This window comes from Anguilla anguilla, chromosome 8 (genome assembly GCF_013347855.1).
Source record: "Anguilla anguilla isolate fAngAng1 chromosome 8, fAngAng1.pri, whole genome shotgun sequence".
Classification (NCBI taxonomy): Eukaryota; Metazoa; Chordata; class Actinopteri; order Anguilliformes; family Anguillidae; genus Anguilla; species Anguilla anguilla.
The window spans coordinates 6,104,895-6,125,138 of NC_049208.1; the positions used below are offsets into that span (position 1 = coordinate 6,104,895).

At 47.9% G+C, this 20,244-nt stretch overlaps 1 protein-coding gene across 8 annotated transcripts in view; it reads left to right on the forward strand.

Moving 5' to 3' along the window:
- LOC118233178 (solute carrier family 12 member 7-like) overlaps positions 1-20,244 on the forward strand; it is a 57,915-nt gene that overhangs the window by 747 nt on the left and 36,924 nt on the right. Inside the window, exon 1 of one of the 8 annotated variants that reach the window (XM_035428578.1) lies at positions 7,520-7,908. The exons of the other annotated variants lie outside the window; for them this stretch is intronic. Coding sequence (XP_035284469.1) covers positions 7,788-7,908 — 121 coding nt within the window. The 5' untranslated portion in view covers positions 7,520-7,787. Of the gene's footprint in view, positions 1-7,519; positions 7,909-20,244 lie in introns of those variants that run through there. 8 annotated transcript variants of the gene reach the window in all.

A 20,244-nucleotide genomic window follows, 5' to 3' on the forward strand; every position in this document is an offset into this window, starting at 1 on the left:
AGTTAGCATGCACTAATGAGGTTTGTAATCATTCACCTGAGCCCAGCAGTGCAAAATAGAAAGTTGTTATGTGTGTAACGCCTTTCAGTTGCAAAATGAATTGGCTAACCTTAAACTTTAATAGCGGTATTTATTCAGATGTACGACTTTGACAAAGTCCAAAAAACTGGGACAAAACTGGCCCTGTAGGTCCTCCACACTTTTCAGGGTGCAATTTATCCACATTGATTGTAACACATTTCTCATTTGGTGTCTTCTCAGAGATGCAATTTCGTGAATCTGGGTGGTAAAATAGATTGGCAGCTTTATTTTGGGATAATAACTTGCACAGGCCCTGCAGCCAAATGCAGTGCTCTAACGTCTTTCCCGCTCGGAATGCAAATAAGCTTGATAGTTTTATCGTGTGTGTATATACTCTGGCTTAACGCTGTGCAAATAGTGAAATTTTCTGTGCTGCGGCATATAGTAGTAGAAATAATATACATCTAGAATTTTTATATTGCAGCTGAGTAACATTCTTATATAAAGATTTCCCGCAGTCCTTTCCAGTCATGCCAGTAACTGGTTTGTGTCTGTAAAGCCCCCCCACCCCATACCAAATAAATCCTTTTTCTCATGTCCAAATATTGTGCATATCGTGACCATGACATAATGCTGACAACAATAAGCAACGTTTCATGATAAGAAGTAGGCTAATGTTTAATATCATAGCTTAAGAATATTAGATGATCTTTCATTTGAATTTCATATGACTTTTCTAGCGCTTCTGTTGAGATGGCCAGGATATAAATGTGAGGTAAGGTGGACACATGACCTGCTAAGCATGATGGGATTGATGGGATGGCTTTACACTATTGTGTGGGCGGAAGTGTAGTATAATGGGTAAGGGGTTGGTCTGGTAACCTACAGATGGTAGGTTAAATTCCCCAGTAAGACACTGCTGTTGTGAGGAAGGTGCTTAACCTGCATTGCTTCAGTATATATCCAGCTGTATAATTGGATACAATGTAAATGCTATGTAAAAAAAGTTAAATGATCCTGTAATGTAATGTAATCACTGTGTATTCATATTGTGCTATTACACTGACAGAAGGTTTGGCAAAATCTTTCTGTAAATAAGATTTTGGAAGTGCCTGATTTTATTTTAAAACGTAGAGATGATTTAGGAGGTTCAAAACATTTCAAGTACAGCACTGTAAGTCACACTCATTATTTATGTGTCAATGTGTATTTATATGTGCGCATGTGTGATGTGCAGTATGGCCAATATTGGTATTGGGTAAGCTGTCCAATTTAGGCTGCTTTTAAATCTTTAAGGATTTAAGCGACTGTGCTTGTCCTTTGCAAAGGTGCAGTTGAAATTGGCTGTATAGTAAAGGGAAGGGAACAAATAACTTTTTATAAGGTCTGGATGGAAAATGTTGTTGTGAAAAGCAAATTTCCCCTGGCTTCTCTTTCTAAAATGTAAACAAGGCCTAAAGGAAACTTGATTTTAATAGTGTTTTTCTCATTTTGGGAAGGAATCAAATGCCTTCAGTTGAAAATTCTCAGGTGAGAGGAACTTTTCAATTTAATTAGGGCTGCAGTGTAGTCTGATGGTTATTCGATTTGTTCCCCAGTGAGGCTCTCGAGGTTGTAGGGTTTGTTCCAAGATGGGACCCACAAGGTTGTTGGATTTGTTCCCTGGTGCGGCCCATAAGGTTGTTGGATTTGTTCCCTGGTGCGGCCCATAAGGTTGTTGGATTTGTTCCCTGGTGTGGCCCATAAGGTTGTTGGATTTGTTCCCTGGTGTGGCCCATTGGGTTGTAGGGTTCGTTCCCAGGTGGTGCCCGCAAGGTTGTAGGTTTTGTTCCAAGATGGGGCCCCCTGAGAAATATATTTTACTTGAATTGCTTCAGTATGAATATCCAGCTGTACAATATATTTAATCTAAAGAATGCAAGCTGTCTGAGTCACTCTGGAAAATAGGAGCATCTGTTAAATGCATAAAATGTAAATTTACTGTCCAGTGTGCCATGCCTCGTGTACCCAGTAGGTGGCAGCACTCTGTTACTCAGTGAAATGGCATATCCTGTTGACAGTTGAAAGCAGCATTGTGTGTTATGCAATAGCATTCGCGATAAGACTAACTCATAATGAGTGCGGTATCTGTTTTCAACACACTCCAGCACTTTAAATTTGTCTCTTTGTGGTGATACCATCTGTACACACTGACGAGACCTGCATTCTGAGGCAGGCAACAATGCCTATCTTTAAAAAAAAAAAGTCGTGTGTAAAATGTTTGTAAAACAATTGTTTGTAAGAATGCTGGCTACAATGGTTTTAATTGTTCTGCATTTTTTGGCAATTGCGATCTCCACGGAATTGCATAATGAATGTAACCGTTGACGATTAACTCTTGGAAAGGGGCGTGCCTGGCCACCAGTCTCCATGTCAGCGACCTGGCAGTTCTCGTAGCGTTCAAACATGCGCGGCTCACGTGAACCGCTCCCATCTGAGTTGTGGCGTTAGGTAGTATGGGCTCGCCGGAGCCTCGCGTGCTTCGTGGTGCCACCGTTAGCTGATATAAATCAAAGTCTGTTTCGAGGCCGGGCAGTCTGCCCATCTTTGTTTGCGCTGACCGTCAACGAGAGATAAGCCTAACTAGTGTGGACACTGAATGTAATGGTGGAAAAACCGAGAGATGTTCGTTATTGCAGACACAAATCTTCTTGTCAAACAGCATTAAGGGTCGTTAAATCTACCGAAGGATACGTGGATTGATTGGGCCTGGATGTACACTGGTTTAAAAAAAAATTGTGCATATAGAGTGCTTTAAGTTTTAGTTGCACAATACGGAATTTATTGTCGAGTTGGTTTGCATTCAGGGTTAATGGACGTTTCTGGACGTCTTAAACATGTACATGCCTGCCACACCAATGGATGATTTTTTTAATTTTATTTTTTATTAAAATGTTGCCCTTTATTTGTATATAGTCTGCATATTTCCTGCTGGTATCCTGTTGGTTTACTGGAGTTCTCCTCTTGTTCATTTTCCCCCCGGGGTCAGTTGAGGACAAGTCTTCGTATTTATATCTAATCATAAATGATTGAAAATTCCTCTGGGATTTCGGACCAATGAGACGGTTTATGTTTCTCAGACCTTCGGGCAGTGTGGGGCTGGCAGCTCCCAGACCCCCCGTGCTGTTTGGCCTGTTCTGTTCCCACTAAAAAAACGCTCAAAATGCCAACTGTCATTTAACTCTCTCCTCTGCGGAAGGCCGCTGTGTCAACACCTGTTTTGCCTTTGTTTGACATCGCCGTCGTCACGACGCTGACATTAGCGCCGCTGTGGCGCTACGTTGTGCAAAGTGGCTACTCAGCTAAACCGGGCATCTTTGCATTGATGCTAATGTGTGTATGTTGACTGATGTACTTTCCCGTCCCCTATGCTACAAATCAATATTGAACTGACAATAAACATAGCCACGCCCATTCCTGGCCTCGCGCTCCACTTTTTAAATTTCCCATGAGCGCTTAACAGGAACTAGAGGCGATGTTATTTTGGTTGGAATATGGAAACTGCTTATTTCTGTGAAAATTAATGTAATCGGAGACGGGAAGGACTATTCGTGTTGACCCTCTGCCAAGCTTCACAATAACGTTGTTATTCCAAACCGGCGCATATTCTCCGAGTCTTTGTTTCTGTCTCTCTGGGACGGCATTAGCGTAATTTATACTTTAGCGCCTTTTGCCAAAGATGGCAAAAATGATTGATGCTTAGAACGGGGCTGTAACAGCCAAATGGATTACCTGGCATTGTCGAGCAATCGATCTGCCAATAGATGTGCATTTAGCTCGCAGAAGCACTTGTATTCTGAGGATTCAGAAAGACCTCATTTCATTGGGCTTTTCTACGTTTCCATTGTACTGTGATATTACTGTTACTGTTAATGTTCTGTATGTTTGGGGAACTGAAAGTCATTACCTCATACTTGTTGTTTTGAGTCATGAAAAATCACTGATGCATGTGCAGATTGAGTTGGCCCTGTTTTTAAACCTACTCTGCCAATAGCTCTGAAAAATATAATGGTGTACAACATGCCATATAAACATTAACCATTCACTGGCCTTGAGCTGCTAAAAGTAGTTTATGCCTGTTCTTGTAAGGGAGCCTGCTGAAGGTAATGACTTCAAGGTTCCCTTAAAGGAACACACTCTCAGAGAATGGGGTTATGAAAGGGTTCTTTCGGTGGGCTTCATAGGGAGGGGAACCCTTTTCAGTTTCTTATGGAACCCTCTAAGGTTGGTGCGTAAAGTGTGAAAGCCCCCAGACTGAACCATTTCACCGGACAAAGAACCCTTGAACCAGACAGGGTTCCACTGTGGAGAGACAGCCTTTTGGAACCCTTTCTTCTGAGAGTCCAGGCAATGAGCCCTTTAAACAGGCTTCTGGAGCAGCGATTGTGAAGAAGTTAATTCTCACCTGCACTGGGAGGGAAAAGGACCTCTTTACATCCTCGTCTGCACAGTAAATGTCCACATACGATGTTTTAAAACAAAACCTTTTCCCACCCTTTCACTCCCTGTTAGTCATTTGTTCTCTGGTTTCGGGGTGGCTAATTGCTATTGTAAACCGTCCCATTGCTGCATCGTCCTCCGTTAATTCGGAAGAGTACCGCTAAGCACGCGCACCTTTCCGAAACGGGCGAGGCGAGTCGCCACGCCCTTTCGCTCCGCAGCCCCCCTGCGCCGGTCCCTGCAGTCTGTCTGTCCATCTGCGCAGCTGAGACCGACGGACTGATTGACAGATAGGCAGGCAGACAGGCAACCCTTTTGATTGGAGGAGTCAATATTGCAATGAACCTGAAAGCCACACCCCCCTGGGTCAATTCTATTGGCTGGTGTGTGCCTGCCCATGAATTCATGCCCACAGTACTCGTGCGCTGTGGATGCCCATCAAGCTGCTGTGGGTTTGTTCCTAGAAGGGCATGTGGCAATTACCTGTGTAAACTGCACTCAAAGCCCTGCATCCTTCACCCTTACAGTAAGGCTTTTTATTACTCAGTACACATACAGAGTATTTCCTCTGAAGCTATACATGCATACATGCATGCTTTTCTCTGTTTGACTACTGAAAAGTAAAGATAATAAAAAAAATCTTTCCCAAAATAAATTGATGTGCTGGTCAATTCTGAAAATGACCAAGGACCCCACGTATCAATCCCACACTAGGAGGAACCCGTATAGGTCAAACAAAGAAAAAAAAAAAAAGCTTATAAGCATATTTAGCTGCCACAAGGAATGTGTTAAAATCCTCCCGGACGTAATTACTTAACAACAAGCTTCTTAACAACAAGAAGATGGCTTAACCAAAGTTTTCTGCTCAACTGAAAATATAAGCAAAACGTAGATGTGTATGGTACTGTGTATTTACAGGACCAGCTGTTGATTAATAACTGACCATCTGCCGCGGTGTTTTCACCGATATAAACGTTAGGCAGTTTGGCGTCTCGTTACCGTGGAGACAACAGAACCCTCTCCTCCGCGGCCCTTTGCCCTTTGCCCTTTGCCCTTTGCCGAAGCATGAACGCGAAACGTCGCGCGACGCTTTTGTTTTTGCCTCGCGACTCTTGTCGAAATTGTCGTGCGACGACGTGTAAATCGGGCTCGAGCGCTGGTAACCGGAAGTGCTCCCCGACGCAGACTTGACCGTGACCTCGTGCGTTTGGGGGGGGGGGGGGGGGGGCGGAGGAGTGAGACATCGGGTCACTTGTTTCAGACGGGGAAGCGTGGCCCTCTGGGCTTTGTGTCGGGACAGAAAGGCCGCTTTTGTGAGCGAGCTCTGATCTGGAGCTCGCTGCCCTGCCCGTTCTGATGAAAGACGAGCCCCACCCTTCTAAGAATCCGAGGGATTTATTTTCGTTATCCGATACTGGCAACTTTCAAAAGCACACTTGCTAATTTCCTGCTTTTTTTGTTTTGTTTTGTTTTGTTTTGTTTTGCTTTGTTTTGTTTGGCTGCCCATGCTGGACGCATGAATTCAACTCAGTGTTGTTGTGTTAAATGAACACATTGACCAATTCCACTGGCAACATTCTGTTCAGTACGTGACCGTTATAATATTCATAACAGCTGGACCCCCAGATCTCAAATCAACTCCTTGGTGCCAGTTTGGTTTGGTCTAATGTATATTTTTGTTGAATTGATAATATGAGAGGGTTCGACTGATATAGCATTCATAACAGTTGGTTGAGCACTTGAATAAATGCATTCATTGTTCGTGTGTTGTGCCTCATTACTAATAGATACAGTAAACTGCATCAGTGTTTCATACAAAAGGGGTCTGAATGATTGGATGGGGGGGGTGGGGGGGATTCTGTGTCCTGCCCCTGTCTGAGAATTCTCACATTGATTATGTAATTAAGGATACGCCCAAAAGAAAAAAAATGATCTACACTTTTCCCCCGGTGCCTAGACTCTTTGAAAAGGGAGGATGTTAAGTGGAACCAGGAAGTCCTGCTGTTTTACCTGGCCAATAGCAGCCTCCCTTTGAAGTTTGTGTGGGTCTGTCTGTGAGAAGTGTGTGTGTGTGTCTGTGGGAAGTGTGTGTCTGCCTGTTTGTCTGTGGGAAGTGTGTGTGTTTTTGTGTCCGTGTGTGTGTGTGTACATGCGTGTGTGTGTGTGTGTGTACATGCGCGCGCACACGTGTGTGTGTGTGTGTGTTTTTGTGTCCGTGTGTGTGTGTGTACATGCGCGTTTGTTTGTGTGTGTGTGTGTGTGTGTGTGTACATGCGCGCGCACGCGTGTGTGTGTGTGTTTTTGTGTCCGTGTGTGTGTGTGTGTGTGTGTGTACATGCGCGTGCGTGTGTGTGTACGTACATGCGCGTGTGTGTTTGTGTGTGCGTGTGTGTGTGTGTGTGTACATGCGCGCGTGTGTGTGTGTGTGTGCGTGTGTGTGTACACACACGCGCGTGTGTGTGTGCGTGTGTGTGTGTGTGTGCGTGTGTGTGTACATGCGCGCGCGTGTGTGTGTGTGTGTGTGTGTTTTTGTGTCCGTGTGTGTGTCTGTGTGTGTGTGTGTGTGTGTACATGCGCGCGCGCGCGTGTGTGTGTGTGTGTGTGTGTGTGTACATGCGCGCGCGCGTGTGTGTGTGTGTGTGTGTGTGTGTGTGTGCGCTTGTGTGTACATGCGCGTGTGTGTGTGTGTGTGCGTGTGTGTGTACATGCGCGCGTGTGTGTGTGTGTGCGTGTGTGTGTACATGCGCGCGTGTGTGGGGTCTCTCTCTGTTTCTCTGCTGGAAGTGTTTCACAAAGGTTTCAAAGGGTTCTCCCTCCTCAGCGCTCGGTGCTCAGCCCCTCAGCGCTCAGTCAGGAAGAGGGTCTCTCAGCGGGGGCCTGTGTGCCCGGGCTCGTGTGATCTGCGTGGAGCCGGCACGGTCCCGCCCCGGGGGGGGCGGGGAGGGGGAGGGAGAGGGGCGGAGCAGAGCTCCTTATTTGGAGAGAGAGGGGCGGATCGCACGGGGCCAGTATCTAAGCGATAGAGGTGAAACTGAGAACTTCGAACCGTGGACGAGCCAGTTCAGTGAGCGCTGGGGGACCTGGAGGGAGGGAGGCGGAGTGAGTGAGAGTGAGTGAGTGAGTGAGAGAGAGAGAGAGAGAGAGAGAGAGAGAGAAAAAGGAAGAAGGAAACGGAGACCTGCGTAAACAGAAACCCTAACACGCGCACACACACACAGACGCAGACGCGCACACACGCACAGGCAAACGCTCTCGAGGAGGAGGGGGGAAAAGCACATGGTGTGAAAATGCCCACGAACTTCACGGTGGTCCCGGTGGAGGACGGGCACGAGCCGGCCCAGGCCCGCGACGACAACGCCCTGCGGGAGGAGGACGAGGACGACCCGGATCGCCTGGCGGGACGCTCAGGTGGGGCCCCTCCGGAATCTCTCCGCCGCTCCGCGCCCCTCCTGCCCGACAGGCTCAAACAAGCCGGACGGCTTCGGGGAGGCTGCTCTGCCTGGTGTCTCCCTGCCTCAGTGTCTCGCTGGCTGAGATCTGCCTGCTCCTGTGTTTTGTTTTGCGTGCTCGGCAGAGAGAGCGGACGATTGGCTCTTAAGTGCCGTGTGACCGCTCGGCCCTTTCTGACGGCGCGGTGCGAGAGGTCCGCTGATCCTCGGCGGATGTGAGGGGCTGCTCTTCGGCTCGCTCTTCGCACGACCGCCAGTGTTGTCAGCAGACCGAATGAGGCTGGTCTTCCTTATCTTGTCTTTATGAAACTACTCTTTGTTTTACTTCCACTCTGTCTCTCTCTCTCTCTCTCTCGCTTTTTCTCTTTCCTTATTCTTTACTTTCTCTTCATAGCTCTCTCTCTCTCTCTCACTTGTGGTTTTTTCTCAGTGGCCCATTCACACATTGAGTTATTTGAAATTTGAAAAAGCGGTAAACAAAGACGGAGACAGTGCTTTGCTCTTTTTGCTCTCTTTGCTCTTTTGCCGTGTCGCTGAGCCCGTTTCACTCCGGAGAGTCGCACGCTGGCTGTCAGGCGACGGCGGAGTGGAGAGTAGCAGACTGGGCTGCGTGTGTGAGCGTCTGTGGAGGGAGAGCCCGTACCTGCCGCTGTGTGTTTTGTTTTTTTTGTTTTTTTTTGTTGATGTCGTCGTGTTCTGTGGCGTTTCGTTGAAGCGGGACCCTCCGGCCTCCCCCCCCGTGTGTAGAGTGCAGTCTGGGCCCACCTCTCTAGGTCCTGGGGCTTCGTACCCTCGCGTGAGGGAGAGCTGTCTATTCGGCAAGGGGTTACGTAAGCTGCCTGACGAGAGTGTGTGTGAGTCAGAGAGAGTGTCAGAGTGTTTGTATGTGTCTTTGTGTGCGTCAGTGTGAGTGTTTATGTTTGTGTGTGTGTGTCTGTGTGTTCGTAAGTGAGAGAGTGTTTGTGTGTCAGTGTGTCTGTGTGTGTGTGAGTGTGTGTGTGTCAGTGTGTCTCTCAGTGAGTGTGAGTGCGTCTGCCAGTTGTATTGATCAGTCTGATTGCATGTTCCTCTCTGGTTTGTTTAGCAGAAAGAGGTTCACTCTCTCACCTGTCCGCACTGCAGAGAGACCATTCCTGACACACTCTTCGGGGGGTTTACTGGGGGGGATGGGATCCAAGTGTAAAGGAATGAGGGGAGCCTCCAGCGTGTGTTCAGAGTATGTAAAGTTGCAGTGGAGCGTCGGGGGTGGCAGTGTAGTATAATGGCCAAGGAATTGGTCTTGTAACCGAAAGGTCGCAGGTTCGATTCCCGGGTAGGACACTGCCGTTGTACCCTTGAGCAAGGTACTTAACCTGCATTGCTTCAGTATATATCCAGCTGTATAAATGGATACAATGTAAAATGCTGTGTAAAAGTTGTGTAAGTCGCTCTGGATAAGAGCGTCTGCTAAATGCCTGTAATGTAATGTAATGTAACCCCACATCGTTGTCCGGTCACTCCAAAGCCAAATCGCGTTGAGTAAGAACGCTCATGGCCAGCTTGTTTCCCGTACAGTCTTCATCCATTTCATTTTCACAGCATGCAATGCTAGGACCTTATCATTTGTGACACCTGGAAGGCCTCACTGAACGATCAGAGAATCTGTGTTCCCCTGCCTTTGTAACCACCGTAGCTCATAGGCTTGTTTGACAGTCCTGTGCGTATATATTAGATTATGAAAACTGACAGTGCCTGTCCTGGATGGTTATTGGTCAGTACACCGCTACAAGATGTGCCTAGCAACACCCTTTCGCTGGGACTGTATATTCACAATACAGCGCGGTATCTCACGCCTCGTTGCTTAAATACAGTTTGGTGAACTCCAGGAAAGTACGAATGACGGTCTCTCGCGCCAGTGACACCAGTGAAAAGCTAGAATGCACATTAAAAGAATATTTGAAACCTACACCAAGATACTCTCTTACTGTGTGAGAGAATTTTTTTTTAATCACTTGTTGTGTAATGTTTAATTGTGTGTGTGTGTGTTACTTTGTGCTGCTCATGTACGGGGTTTACGTGTGTGTGTGTGTGTGTGTTACTTTGTGCTGCTCATGTACGGGGTTTACGTGTGTGTGTGTGTGTGTGTGTGTGTGTGTGTGTGCGTGTGTGTGCGCGCGCGCGCGCGCGTGTGTGTGTGTGTGTGTGTTACTTTGTGCTGGTCATGTACGGGGTTTACGTGCGTGCGTGTGTGTGTGCCTGCGCGTGTGTGTGTGCGCGTGTGTGTGTGAGCGTGTGTGTGAGTGTGTGTGTGAGCGTGCGTGTGTGTGTGCGCGTGTGCGCGTGTGTGTGCGCGTGTGCGCGTGTGTGCGTGTGAGCGTGTGTGCGTGTGAGCGTGTGTGCGTGTGCGCGTGTGCGTGCGTGCGTGTGTGTGTGTGTGTGCGGGCCGGAGGGAGTTTGGTGATGAGGCGATAGGGAGCCACGCCCTGCGCGTGGGTCTTATCTGTAGCTCTCATGTTCCCAGACCTGCATGAGCAAAGTCTCCCCGATGCGTGTCAGTGACCTCCCTGACCCCTCTCAACCAAAAACAATGCCATTTTGCCGCCTTTTTATTTTCTTTTTCTTTTTTTGGCATTGTCTGTAATTTTCCACAACAAAGATGGCAGCCCACCCCCACCCCCCCCATACTCCATTAGGTTACTTAAGTTTCAGAGCATTGATTTTTGACACTGCGATTCTCCTCTCTCTCTCTCCGGAAAAGCTGGCCTCTGTTTGATTCGCAGACATAAGAGCTTGTGTTTCAGGGCTTGATTCTATTTTGAGCCAGGCCATTATAAAATGTATTTATTTATTTATTTATTTTTGACAAAAAACAGAATAACAAGCATTGAACTTTTGTCTTTAGTATTCATAACTGTTCAATGTGTAGCTGAGGCAGAGATCTCAAACTCCTGGAGGGCCGCTGTGTCTGCTGGTTTTTTGGGGGGGTGTTCCTGCCCTTAAGTGCTTTGTTAAGTCATTGATTTGGTTAAAGGATCAGCACACCTTGTTTTTTAGCTGGAAGCTGAAAACGTAAGACACAAAGACCCACAGAGACCGCGGCTCTTCTGGACCGCAGTTGGAGACCGCGTCACTTTTACAGCGCTGTTCGAACGCAAACCTTTGAGATGGTTTCGCAGGTTGCCGGCGGTGGGAAAACGGATGTGACGGTTGTGTTTTTACGGCTCTAACCGGGGCTTAAAGTCCTGCTCAGGACTGCGTTAATGCTACGTGCTATATTTTTAGTTTCATTGCTATGATTTTATGTTACGATTGTTATGAAGTGCACTGAAACCATTGTACAGCGAGGCTACGTTTCCACTGCCTGGTACAGGGGACCCAATTCAGATTTTTAGCTCACGTAGCGCAGATCAGATATATGTATTATGTACATGTAAACGGGGCAAAAAAAAAGCACATGGAATCGGACGTTTTCAGATCCGTTTTTGGGCCACGTTCATACGTGGAAATAAAAAAAACGGTAGGAATCCGGTATGGACCGTCGTCTAAACGCACGGATCGGAATGTCCCGGTTATCGCCATTTGCATGTCATTCAAAATGCGATGTTCCTGTACTTGTTCTCGCATTTGAATTACCGGTGGTGATGGCACGCATAACCCACTCTCTGCAGGCGACGGCGAATGTTGAAATTACATTACATTACATTACAGGCATTTGGCAGATGCTCTTATCCAGAGCGACGTACAACAAAGTGTACAACCATAACCAGGAACAAGTGTGACGAAACCCCTAGAGAGAAGTACCGGTCCAAGTGCAGGGAACAACCGCATAGTTCAACTTGGACCCTGAAGGTTAAACTGATTAACACTAACACAGCGAGAACGGCAAGTTAAATGGAGGACGAAGGCTCAGTCCAGTGGAGAATACAGAGGTCGCGTCCTTTTTAAATACGGGGGAGCCAAGAGTCGGTATAGGCCAAAATGCAGGGGATGTTCTTTGCAGAAGATGCTTCGGAATTATTATTTTGAATTATCATTTCGGTCTCGTGTTGTGTCCGTTGTAGACGGCGATGTGGCCGTGGCGGCGTGGTTGTTTACTATCGTATCGGTACCCAAACCCTGGAGTGCGCATGCGGGTTGTTTCACGTGTAAACCGCGTGAGCTCAGGTAGCGGACACGGGTCACTTTAACGAGCACATGTAAACAGGCGGTCAAAAAAAATAGGATATAGGCAAAAAAAAATGCATACGGGCAATCCAGACCAGTGCGCGGTGTGAACGTAGCGTTAGCGACTGGCCCGTACGCTCCGTCTTACACGCCACGGACGCGCACAAACATTCTGGGGAACCGAGGCTTGAACAAAAGGATCGCGCAAGCGTAGCGAAATTTACCAACGCCTGTTTTGATGGCGCACTGGATATCGTATGTCACTGCAAAGATTCTTGGAAATCATGACAAAGGAGAGCCCTTGACTACCGCTTGCTATGTGGGGGGGAAAAAAATAAGGCCAACATGTTTGTAGCTGTGGTGCCTGGCTACTCGCATGCATGGAGGACGGAGTGTAGCACAGTGGGTAAGGAACTGGGCTTGTAACCGAAAGGTCGCAGGTTCGATTCCCGGGTAAGGACACTGCCGTTGTACCCTTGAGCAAGGTACTTAACCTGCATTGCTTCAGTATGTATCCAGCTGTATAAATGGATACAATGTAAAATGCTATGTAAAAAAGTTGTGTAAGTCGCTCTGGATAAGATCGTCTGCTAAATGCCTGTAATGTAATGTTGCAAAGCCGAAGCAGATATTGTTAAAGCTTCGTGATTATCCGTGCAGTCTTGCTGTCACCCTCAGACGGTGGAATAAGGCACTATTTGCTGCACTTTTGATTTGGGCTGTTTAGCTGACTGGCGCTAATCCAGATTACTCGGGCGTAATCCAGTGCAGCCATCTTGTGTCTTTGTTATGTACGATGGAACGCGGCCATTTGTCTTGCTAGATTAAATTTAGTGAACGTCTGTTTGATATCACTCTAAAGAAAGCCATTCATTTAGCAGAGATTCACCTTCCAGCTGCCTGAGTGGGCGGTTACTAGCTTCTTTGGGATGCCAGAGAAGAAGAAGAAGAAGGCTTTATTTGTCACGTGCATATACATGTACAGCAACATAGCTCAGGAGGTAAAGAGCGGTTGTCTGGCAGTCAGAGGGTTGCCGATTCGATCCCCGCCCTGGGCGTGTCGAAGTGTCCCTGAGCAAGACACCTAACCCCCTAACTGCTCTGGTGAATGAGAGGCATCAGTTGTAAAGCGCTTTGGATAAAAGCGCTATATAAATGCAGTCCATTTACCATTTACCAAGCTTGTTTCCCGGTCTTCCAAACTTCAAAAAAAAAATTTTTGTTTAGTCAGGCTACCTTTATTGGACCTCTGGGAGGGTAGTGGGACCTTTGTAAAGCTCCACAAACAAACACACACACGTCCTGTGCTGTGCCTTTTGTCTTTAGCCTTTATCACGCACACACCCCCCCCACCCCCACCCCCACCCCCGCTGTCTTTCCGCCCCCCCCAGTTTGGGAACCACTGACCTGGGAGGAGAGGCGAGGTGAAGCCATTTTTGGATTTTGGAGTGTGTGTGGTGAGGAGGTAGCCTTCTTTTTTTTGTGTTGTTGTGGTGTGGTTGTGTAGTGCGCTCTCTTTAATGGTGATGGTGGTGATTGGGGGGGGGGGGGGGGTGGAGCATCCAGGAGGGCACTTTCTGATTGACAGGTCACTCGCGTATGCTCACTACATGAATCATGGTCACTGGTGACCGTACCTGTGGCAAGGCGTGGCCGGGCAGTTCAGTCTCGGCGTCAAACGTAAAGAAATACGCCGCTGATTCAGAGAAGATTACGCCCGACATACTTGCTTCGCCAGCAGACTAACTGCCAAACCGGATTTTAAAAATGGGTTAATGAGGTGAACTTTAAGGGTAATCCAGAGGCGTGGTTGTCGGCTGCATGGCCCTCTGTTTGGGGCGGCTACTTTTAGATGGAGCCATCTTTAATTTCTCAAGACTAAGGGGCTAAAAAAAAGTCTAGCCGGGCAGTTGGCTCGACAACATGACAAACATGCCGTCGATCTCCACGATCCATTCTGGTGCAGCTTTTATTTCCCTTTAAGCCGTAAATGATGTCATAGCAACACTTTGATGTCATGGCAACGATCTCCCTGCCGCCCGCACGGCCAAGGTGGCCCCACTGTTCGGTCCCACTCAAAAATTTGGGGAACCCCCCCTGGATGTGCATAACGAACCTATACGGTGCGTGAAGGGTGTGTGCGCAGGTCGTAGTTACACAGTATGCTTTATATCCTCGAGCGTGCTGACTCATCTTCATGCTTGCATTGTGTGTACAATTTACACCGCCTAACAGAGTCTTTAAGGTTGTGTCCTCGAAACGCGGTTTAAGTTACACAAGGGGCCGTCGTCATATTCATATTGCCCTTAACTCGGTGAGTCTGAGCTGCTCACACCTACGCTCGAGCTGCCCGGCTGCGGCCTTGCCGCTCGTGATGTTTTTCAGACGGGTTGCCAGTGTGTGCTGTGCAGAGGTGGGTAACCCGGCTTCAAAGAGTAAAAAGACTGACCATGTATTTGCGCCACCAACATGCACTAAACCAGCTGATTACAATAATTAGTTCTCCTACTATGGTGAAGAGTTATGCTAATTAGAATCAGCTGGTTTAGTGCATGGTGGTAGAGCAAATACATGGTCAGTCTTTTTACTCTTTGAAGCTGGGTTACCCACCTCTGGTGCTGTGTACTGTGGATCCAAACTGGATTTCTTCTTCTCGTGGATGTGGTGACTGTACAGCTTCTTTTTGACCTGTCTGCGAGCCTCACATGGGGTATTCGAGCTACGGAGCGACAGAGAGGAGAGCGAGCGATCAGTGGAGCGAGCCGTCTCCTCCTGTGGGGTTAGAACGGGATCGCCTGCCCCCCCCCCCCCCCCCCCCCCCCCCCCGAGGCTGTGCCAGATCGTGTTCAGATCGAACACCTAGGGGGGAAATTATGGGGCGGGGGCAAGGGAGAGGGGGTGGGGGGGGTGTGTTCCGTGTTCTCTCAGGAGTGGGGGGGGGGTGTTTCCTGTGTTCTGTCTGGAGTGAGGGTGGGGGGGTGGTGTGTGTTCCGTGTTCTCTCTGGAGTGGGGGGGGGGGTGTTTTCTGTGTTCTCTCTGGAGTGAGGGTGGGGGGGTGGTGTGTGTTCCGTGTTCTCTCTGGAGTGGGGGGGGTGTGTGTGTTCTGTGTTCTCTCTGGAGTGGGGGGTGGGGGGTTGGCGGTGTGTGACAGACAAAAACACAGTATTTTTCCGCTCGGCTAGGGCAACGCGCACCCCCCACCCCCCCCCGCCACAAAAAAAATAATTAAAACCTTCCTGTCCGTGCTTTCTGCCCTGGCTGATGCGGCAGACGGGACACGGCGAGCTCACCAAACCCAGCAGTGTGGACGACGACACTGCAGACCTTTGCGTTCATACGTATCCCAGGTGTGTGAGGCGATGAATGCTGACCGTTTGTTCAATTGAGTGCGTGATCCTGTTCATGTGATTATCATGAGGAAACAGCCACGAACACATACAGAAAAGAAAAAAAAATGATGAATGCCGAAATGTTCTTGGAAACGTTCTTACACGCACAGTTTATGATTTAAATGTGATGGTACGCATGTTTCGTGAATGAGGCCCATTGATTCTACATTATTATTATTATTATTCATATTTAGCCTGTACTTGACAAGAAGCCCCCGCTGAGATTTAACATCTCTGTTTTATCAGAGGAGGCCTGACGTAAATGCTCATCCCGTGGCAGTAATTCGGACAGCTGTGTGAAATATGCAGAGGTGCTGATACAGGCCCCCCCCTCCCCATCTGCTGGCCCAGCTGCTTCTCAGTGTCCCTCTGCTCGTCTGCTCATCTGGCATCGCTGAACCCTTAAGCCCGATTCACACAAAAAATGAAAGTGTCGCACGGCGTTTTTGCATCTATGCTTCGGCCGAAGGGCTGTGGAGGAGAGGGGTCTGTTGTCTCTATGGTAACGAGACGCCAGACTGCTGATGTTTACATCTGCGAAAACGTCGCGGCGCCCGGTGAAATTACGGAGAAATAACGGAGGAATTGATGTAGTATCTGCTTTCGTTTAAAAAAAAGAAGGTGGTCTGTCACTCAGATAAACCGAAAATAATGACGTGTCCATGACGATGAATTTCGGTGTTCCGTCTGGCTGTCCAATCGACACTGTCGGGCAAGTTGTGCGACAAGGTGTGCGACACGGGGAAAAAAAAGTTTCATACGACCCTTTTTTCCCGTTGAACATAGGTGATTTTTGTCATGTGACACAGTTGTGACGAAGTATAAATCAGGCTTGTCGGCTACAAAATACGCCAAACTTTAATTACACAGGGACGTGCAATTGGCTACCGTTTATCCTCCCATGCAGCCAAACAGATGCCACAGTAACGAGCAACACTTGTAACAGGATGTCCTACTGGCAAGGCAGGTTCCCCTGAAGTTAATATTTTAATTTTGTACTCTCGTGGCCAGGACGGTCTGGTTCTGCAGATTGTTGATACGGTTCGATCGGTTACAAATTTGCACTTGGGAAGCCAAATCATTCCGTTCCGTTAGGAGTGATTTTTTTTGAGGCTGCCTGCTGTCCGTAGGGACTGTCTGAATTGTGATTGGACGTTTGGAACACATGATTTTGGTGGTCATGTGACGAACGTTGACAGTATGTGCCTGTGTGTTTAAAAAATAAAAAATAAAAAAAGAGGGTCCATCTCTAGCTGTAGGTATGTCCCTCTTTGCGCACCCGTGTCTGATAGGCGTCCTGATACAGTAGGTGCAGTGTGACGTGTTGGGGCCCCGCCGTCCCCAAATGGAGCCCCTGTACAGAGATGGGACACTGATCCAGGGCCAGAGTGCAAGTTTACACACAGATGTCAGGGGGCCCACGTACCCACACAGACATCAGCGGAATGATGCAGTCTCAGGACAGAATGGACAACGCTGGAAAGCTTGACTGTGCAGTGCAGAAGTCGGGCGTTTCATTAGCAGGGTTCGGGCGGGGGGGAATCGGGGGGTGTTAAACACTGCCAGCTGCTCCTCACAGGCCAGGTTGTTTGTAATGCAGCGATCTCTGTGGCATATCAGCGTGGGACATAACAGGCTGTCCTAGAAAGGGCACTGGAACACTGTGGAAGTTCAGCTCTTCCTCAAATATTAGAATTTTGCATTACTTGTATTATTTTGTCTTTTTTTTGCCTTTGGGTTTGACCATCCGCTTGCCTGGTCTAACAGTCAAGTATGATTGTCTTTCATGGTATGCCCCCTGTTTATCTATTTTTGCAAACGCTATGGTTGTCTGAATAGAGTTGAGTTGGACAGATATTTTTTACCACAGTTTACTTGTAAATGCAACTTAACATTAACATGCTTCATGACCAGTGTGTTTTAGAAATATTTAACTTCCCTTGATATTTTGTGTGTGTGTCTTGTATGGCAATTACCTGTTCAGCAATTGTACTTCCAACCAATAAACAGTAGGCCTGTGACATCATCAGTAAGCAACGAAGGATCAACTCTCAGTGGGGAGTGGGCTTAGTATTATGAGAATAACCTGGGATCTATATGCACCGCAGTGCAGCCACTGCAATAACAGAGAAAGTGTGGGAAGAAGCTATGCAAGGCTGTTGAAGTTGTGTTTGTGATTGCTCGGTTAATGTTAACCAATTCTGTTGTAACTAAGTAACTTTGTAACGTTTCCTTTGGTAGTGGTATCAGTAAAGGCACAGTGTTGATTAACTTACATGGTCTCTTGTCAAGTTACAACAAGTCTTCACTGTAAAAAAAAAAAAAAGAAAAGAAAAGTCAGCCCTCCTCTAGACTCAAGTTTACTATTGAATGAGGAAGAGCATCAGATTAGGCAAATTAAAATGAGTATCCCCAACTTTATTGCAAAATAAGCGTTTCCATTTCCCCATTCTGGCCCTTTGATAACAAGAATGGAGTCGACCCTGCCAATTCAAACGTGAGCCACTTAATTCAGCGTGCAGCGCTAAATTAAACCTGTGTGTGCAGAGACATCTTCACTGTACTACTGAATGCATGAGCTTGTTAGCATGAGTGTTGTTGCCCCAGAAAAGCAAGCGCAGTATTTGCTAAAAGTGCATATTCATTGATGACACCATGCTTAGGCATACAGTATGCTTGGAATGCAGCTTCTCAGAGTGCTTTATTGTTGGTGTTGCGCCTGGACTATTTTCCACCCACGACATAAACAGTCATAAGATCACAATGACCTCCCCCGCCCCCCCCCCCCCCCCCCCCCTTGGGCCTCGCCTAGCATGTGCAACACTGCTGGTTTTCTTTTCCGATTGTTAATTGCTCGATTATTGGCCAGAGATTTAACTCACCCGGTGTTGCAGGTTTGAATCTGTTCTTACTACAGGGGGGGAAACAATAAAAAAATAAAAAACCAGCAGTACTGTTGGCCTGAAGGGCCCGATTTGAGTACACGTGCCTTGGCACCTTACCTGGCAGAGTTCCTGTGGTAAACACTGGAATGTATGCGTTAGCCAATCGGCTTCTCTTCTCACGGATACGGATCAGAAGACTCATCCGCACCGAGGCTGTTTTTGTTATTGTTTGTGTTTTTTTCCCCCCTCTGATCGCAGCTGATTCGCTGACCTCCTGACACTAGGCCCCGCCCCCGACGCCTGGAAGCTGTGTTTCAGCATTACTGTATTCATAGGCTTTCAGGGAAATGGCGGCTAACAACGCGGATGTGAACGCTTCCTAACGTACGCGCAGCCATTGCGTGTCCGGGGGAACTGGTGAAGACTAGTTCTCTCCCCAAACCTTTGTTTTACTCTCGATTTTGAAAAATGGAATGTTTCGATCCTGGATGCTGATTGGCTGAGACTGCGCTCTACGGTGATCGTAAATGGTGAATACAGTCACGGCTACAGGGGTTTGTGTTGTGCCTAACATACCCTGTAGCTGTGACTGTATTCATGATGCACAGCACGGCTTCTTGTGCCGTACTGCTTTTAAGACTTTTCCAGAGACCCCTGTGCGGCCCTCTAAAAGGGCCGTGTGCCTCTGGATTGGTCGGCTGCAGGTCGAGTCTGAACGGGAGTGCGATTTGAGCCAATCGCCTGAGAGCAGGCCTGCTCTGGTCCCCACAGCAACACCACCACCCCCACCCAGCCTTCTTCCTGATCACCTGAGCCAATCGCCTGAGAGCAGACCTGCTCTGGTCCCCACAGCAGCACCACCACCCCCACCCAGCCTTCTTGGCTGGACTTGTAACCGAAAGGTCGCAGGTTCGATTCCCGGGTAGGACACTGCCGTTGTACCCTTGAGCAAGGTACTTAACCGAAATTGCTTCAGTATATATCCAGCTGTATAAATGGATACAATGTAAAAATGCTATGTAAAAATGTTGTGTAAGTCGCTCTGGATAAGGGCGTCTGCTAAATGCCTGTAATGTAATGTAATGTCTTCCTGATCACCTGAGCCAATCGCCTGAGAGCAGACCTGCTCCGGGTGCCCACAGCAGCACCACTCACCACCACCCAGCCTTCTTCCTGTTCCCCTTGAGCCAATCGCCTGAGAGCAGTCCTGCTCCGGGTGCCCACAGCAGCTCACCACCACCCAGCCTTCTTCCTGGTCACCTGACCAGGGTCACTGACGGGGAGATTTTTGCGGCTCTGTTTATTCAAACTGAAAATCAAATCACGGAAACCCTGCGGTTTTCTCTATTTGTAAGGCTGGCCTGGGAGGCCCTTTTCATTGCCCTGAGTGGAGTGGAAGCAGTTTGACATTCAGCAAGCAAATACTCGCGTAGTTGCAGTATGTGTTTGCTCAGCGTACAGCATTTTGGGAGATGCACTCTTAGTGGTGGTTGTCCTTCCAGTCTGCCCATTCATGAGTAGGTAGGGGGATAATCCTGTTCTTTACTGTAGGTATCCCAGCAGGAATTATTACAAACGTAAAGGGTTATATGTTCCCCCTGTTCAGAGTATTTGGGGCTATAGTGTGAATTTGCTTCAGCCAGCAGATTTTGGCCCCTGTCAGCTTCCTCGGGGTGGGGGTGGGGTGACCACGTGCCATCCTGGCCCAAACCTCATTTGGGTCACGGCGGTCATTCAGCTTCTACTTTCCTGCCAAATCTTACGCAACGTTACGTCTTCCACAGTGGCTGGAATTCAGCTGCGAAGGTTGCGTGTTATAAAACCAAACAAATGTGACCTGCGCTAATTCTGGGAACTCGCAGTTTGGCATTTGGGACT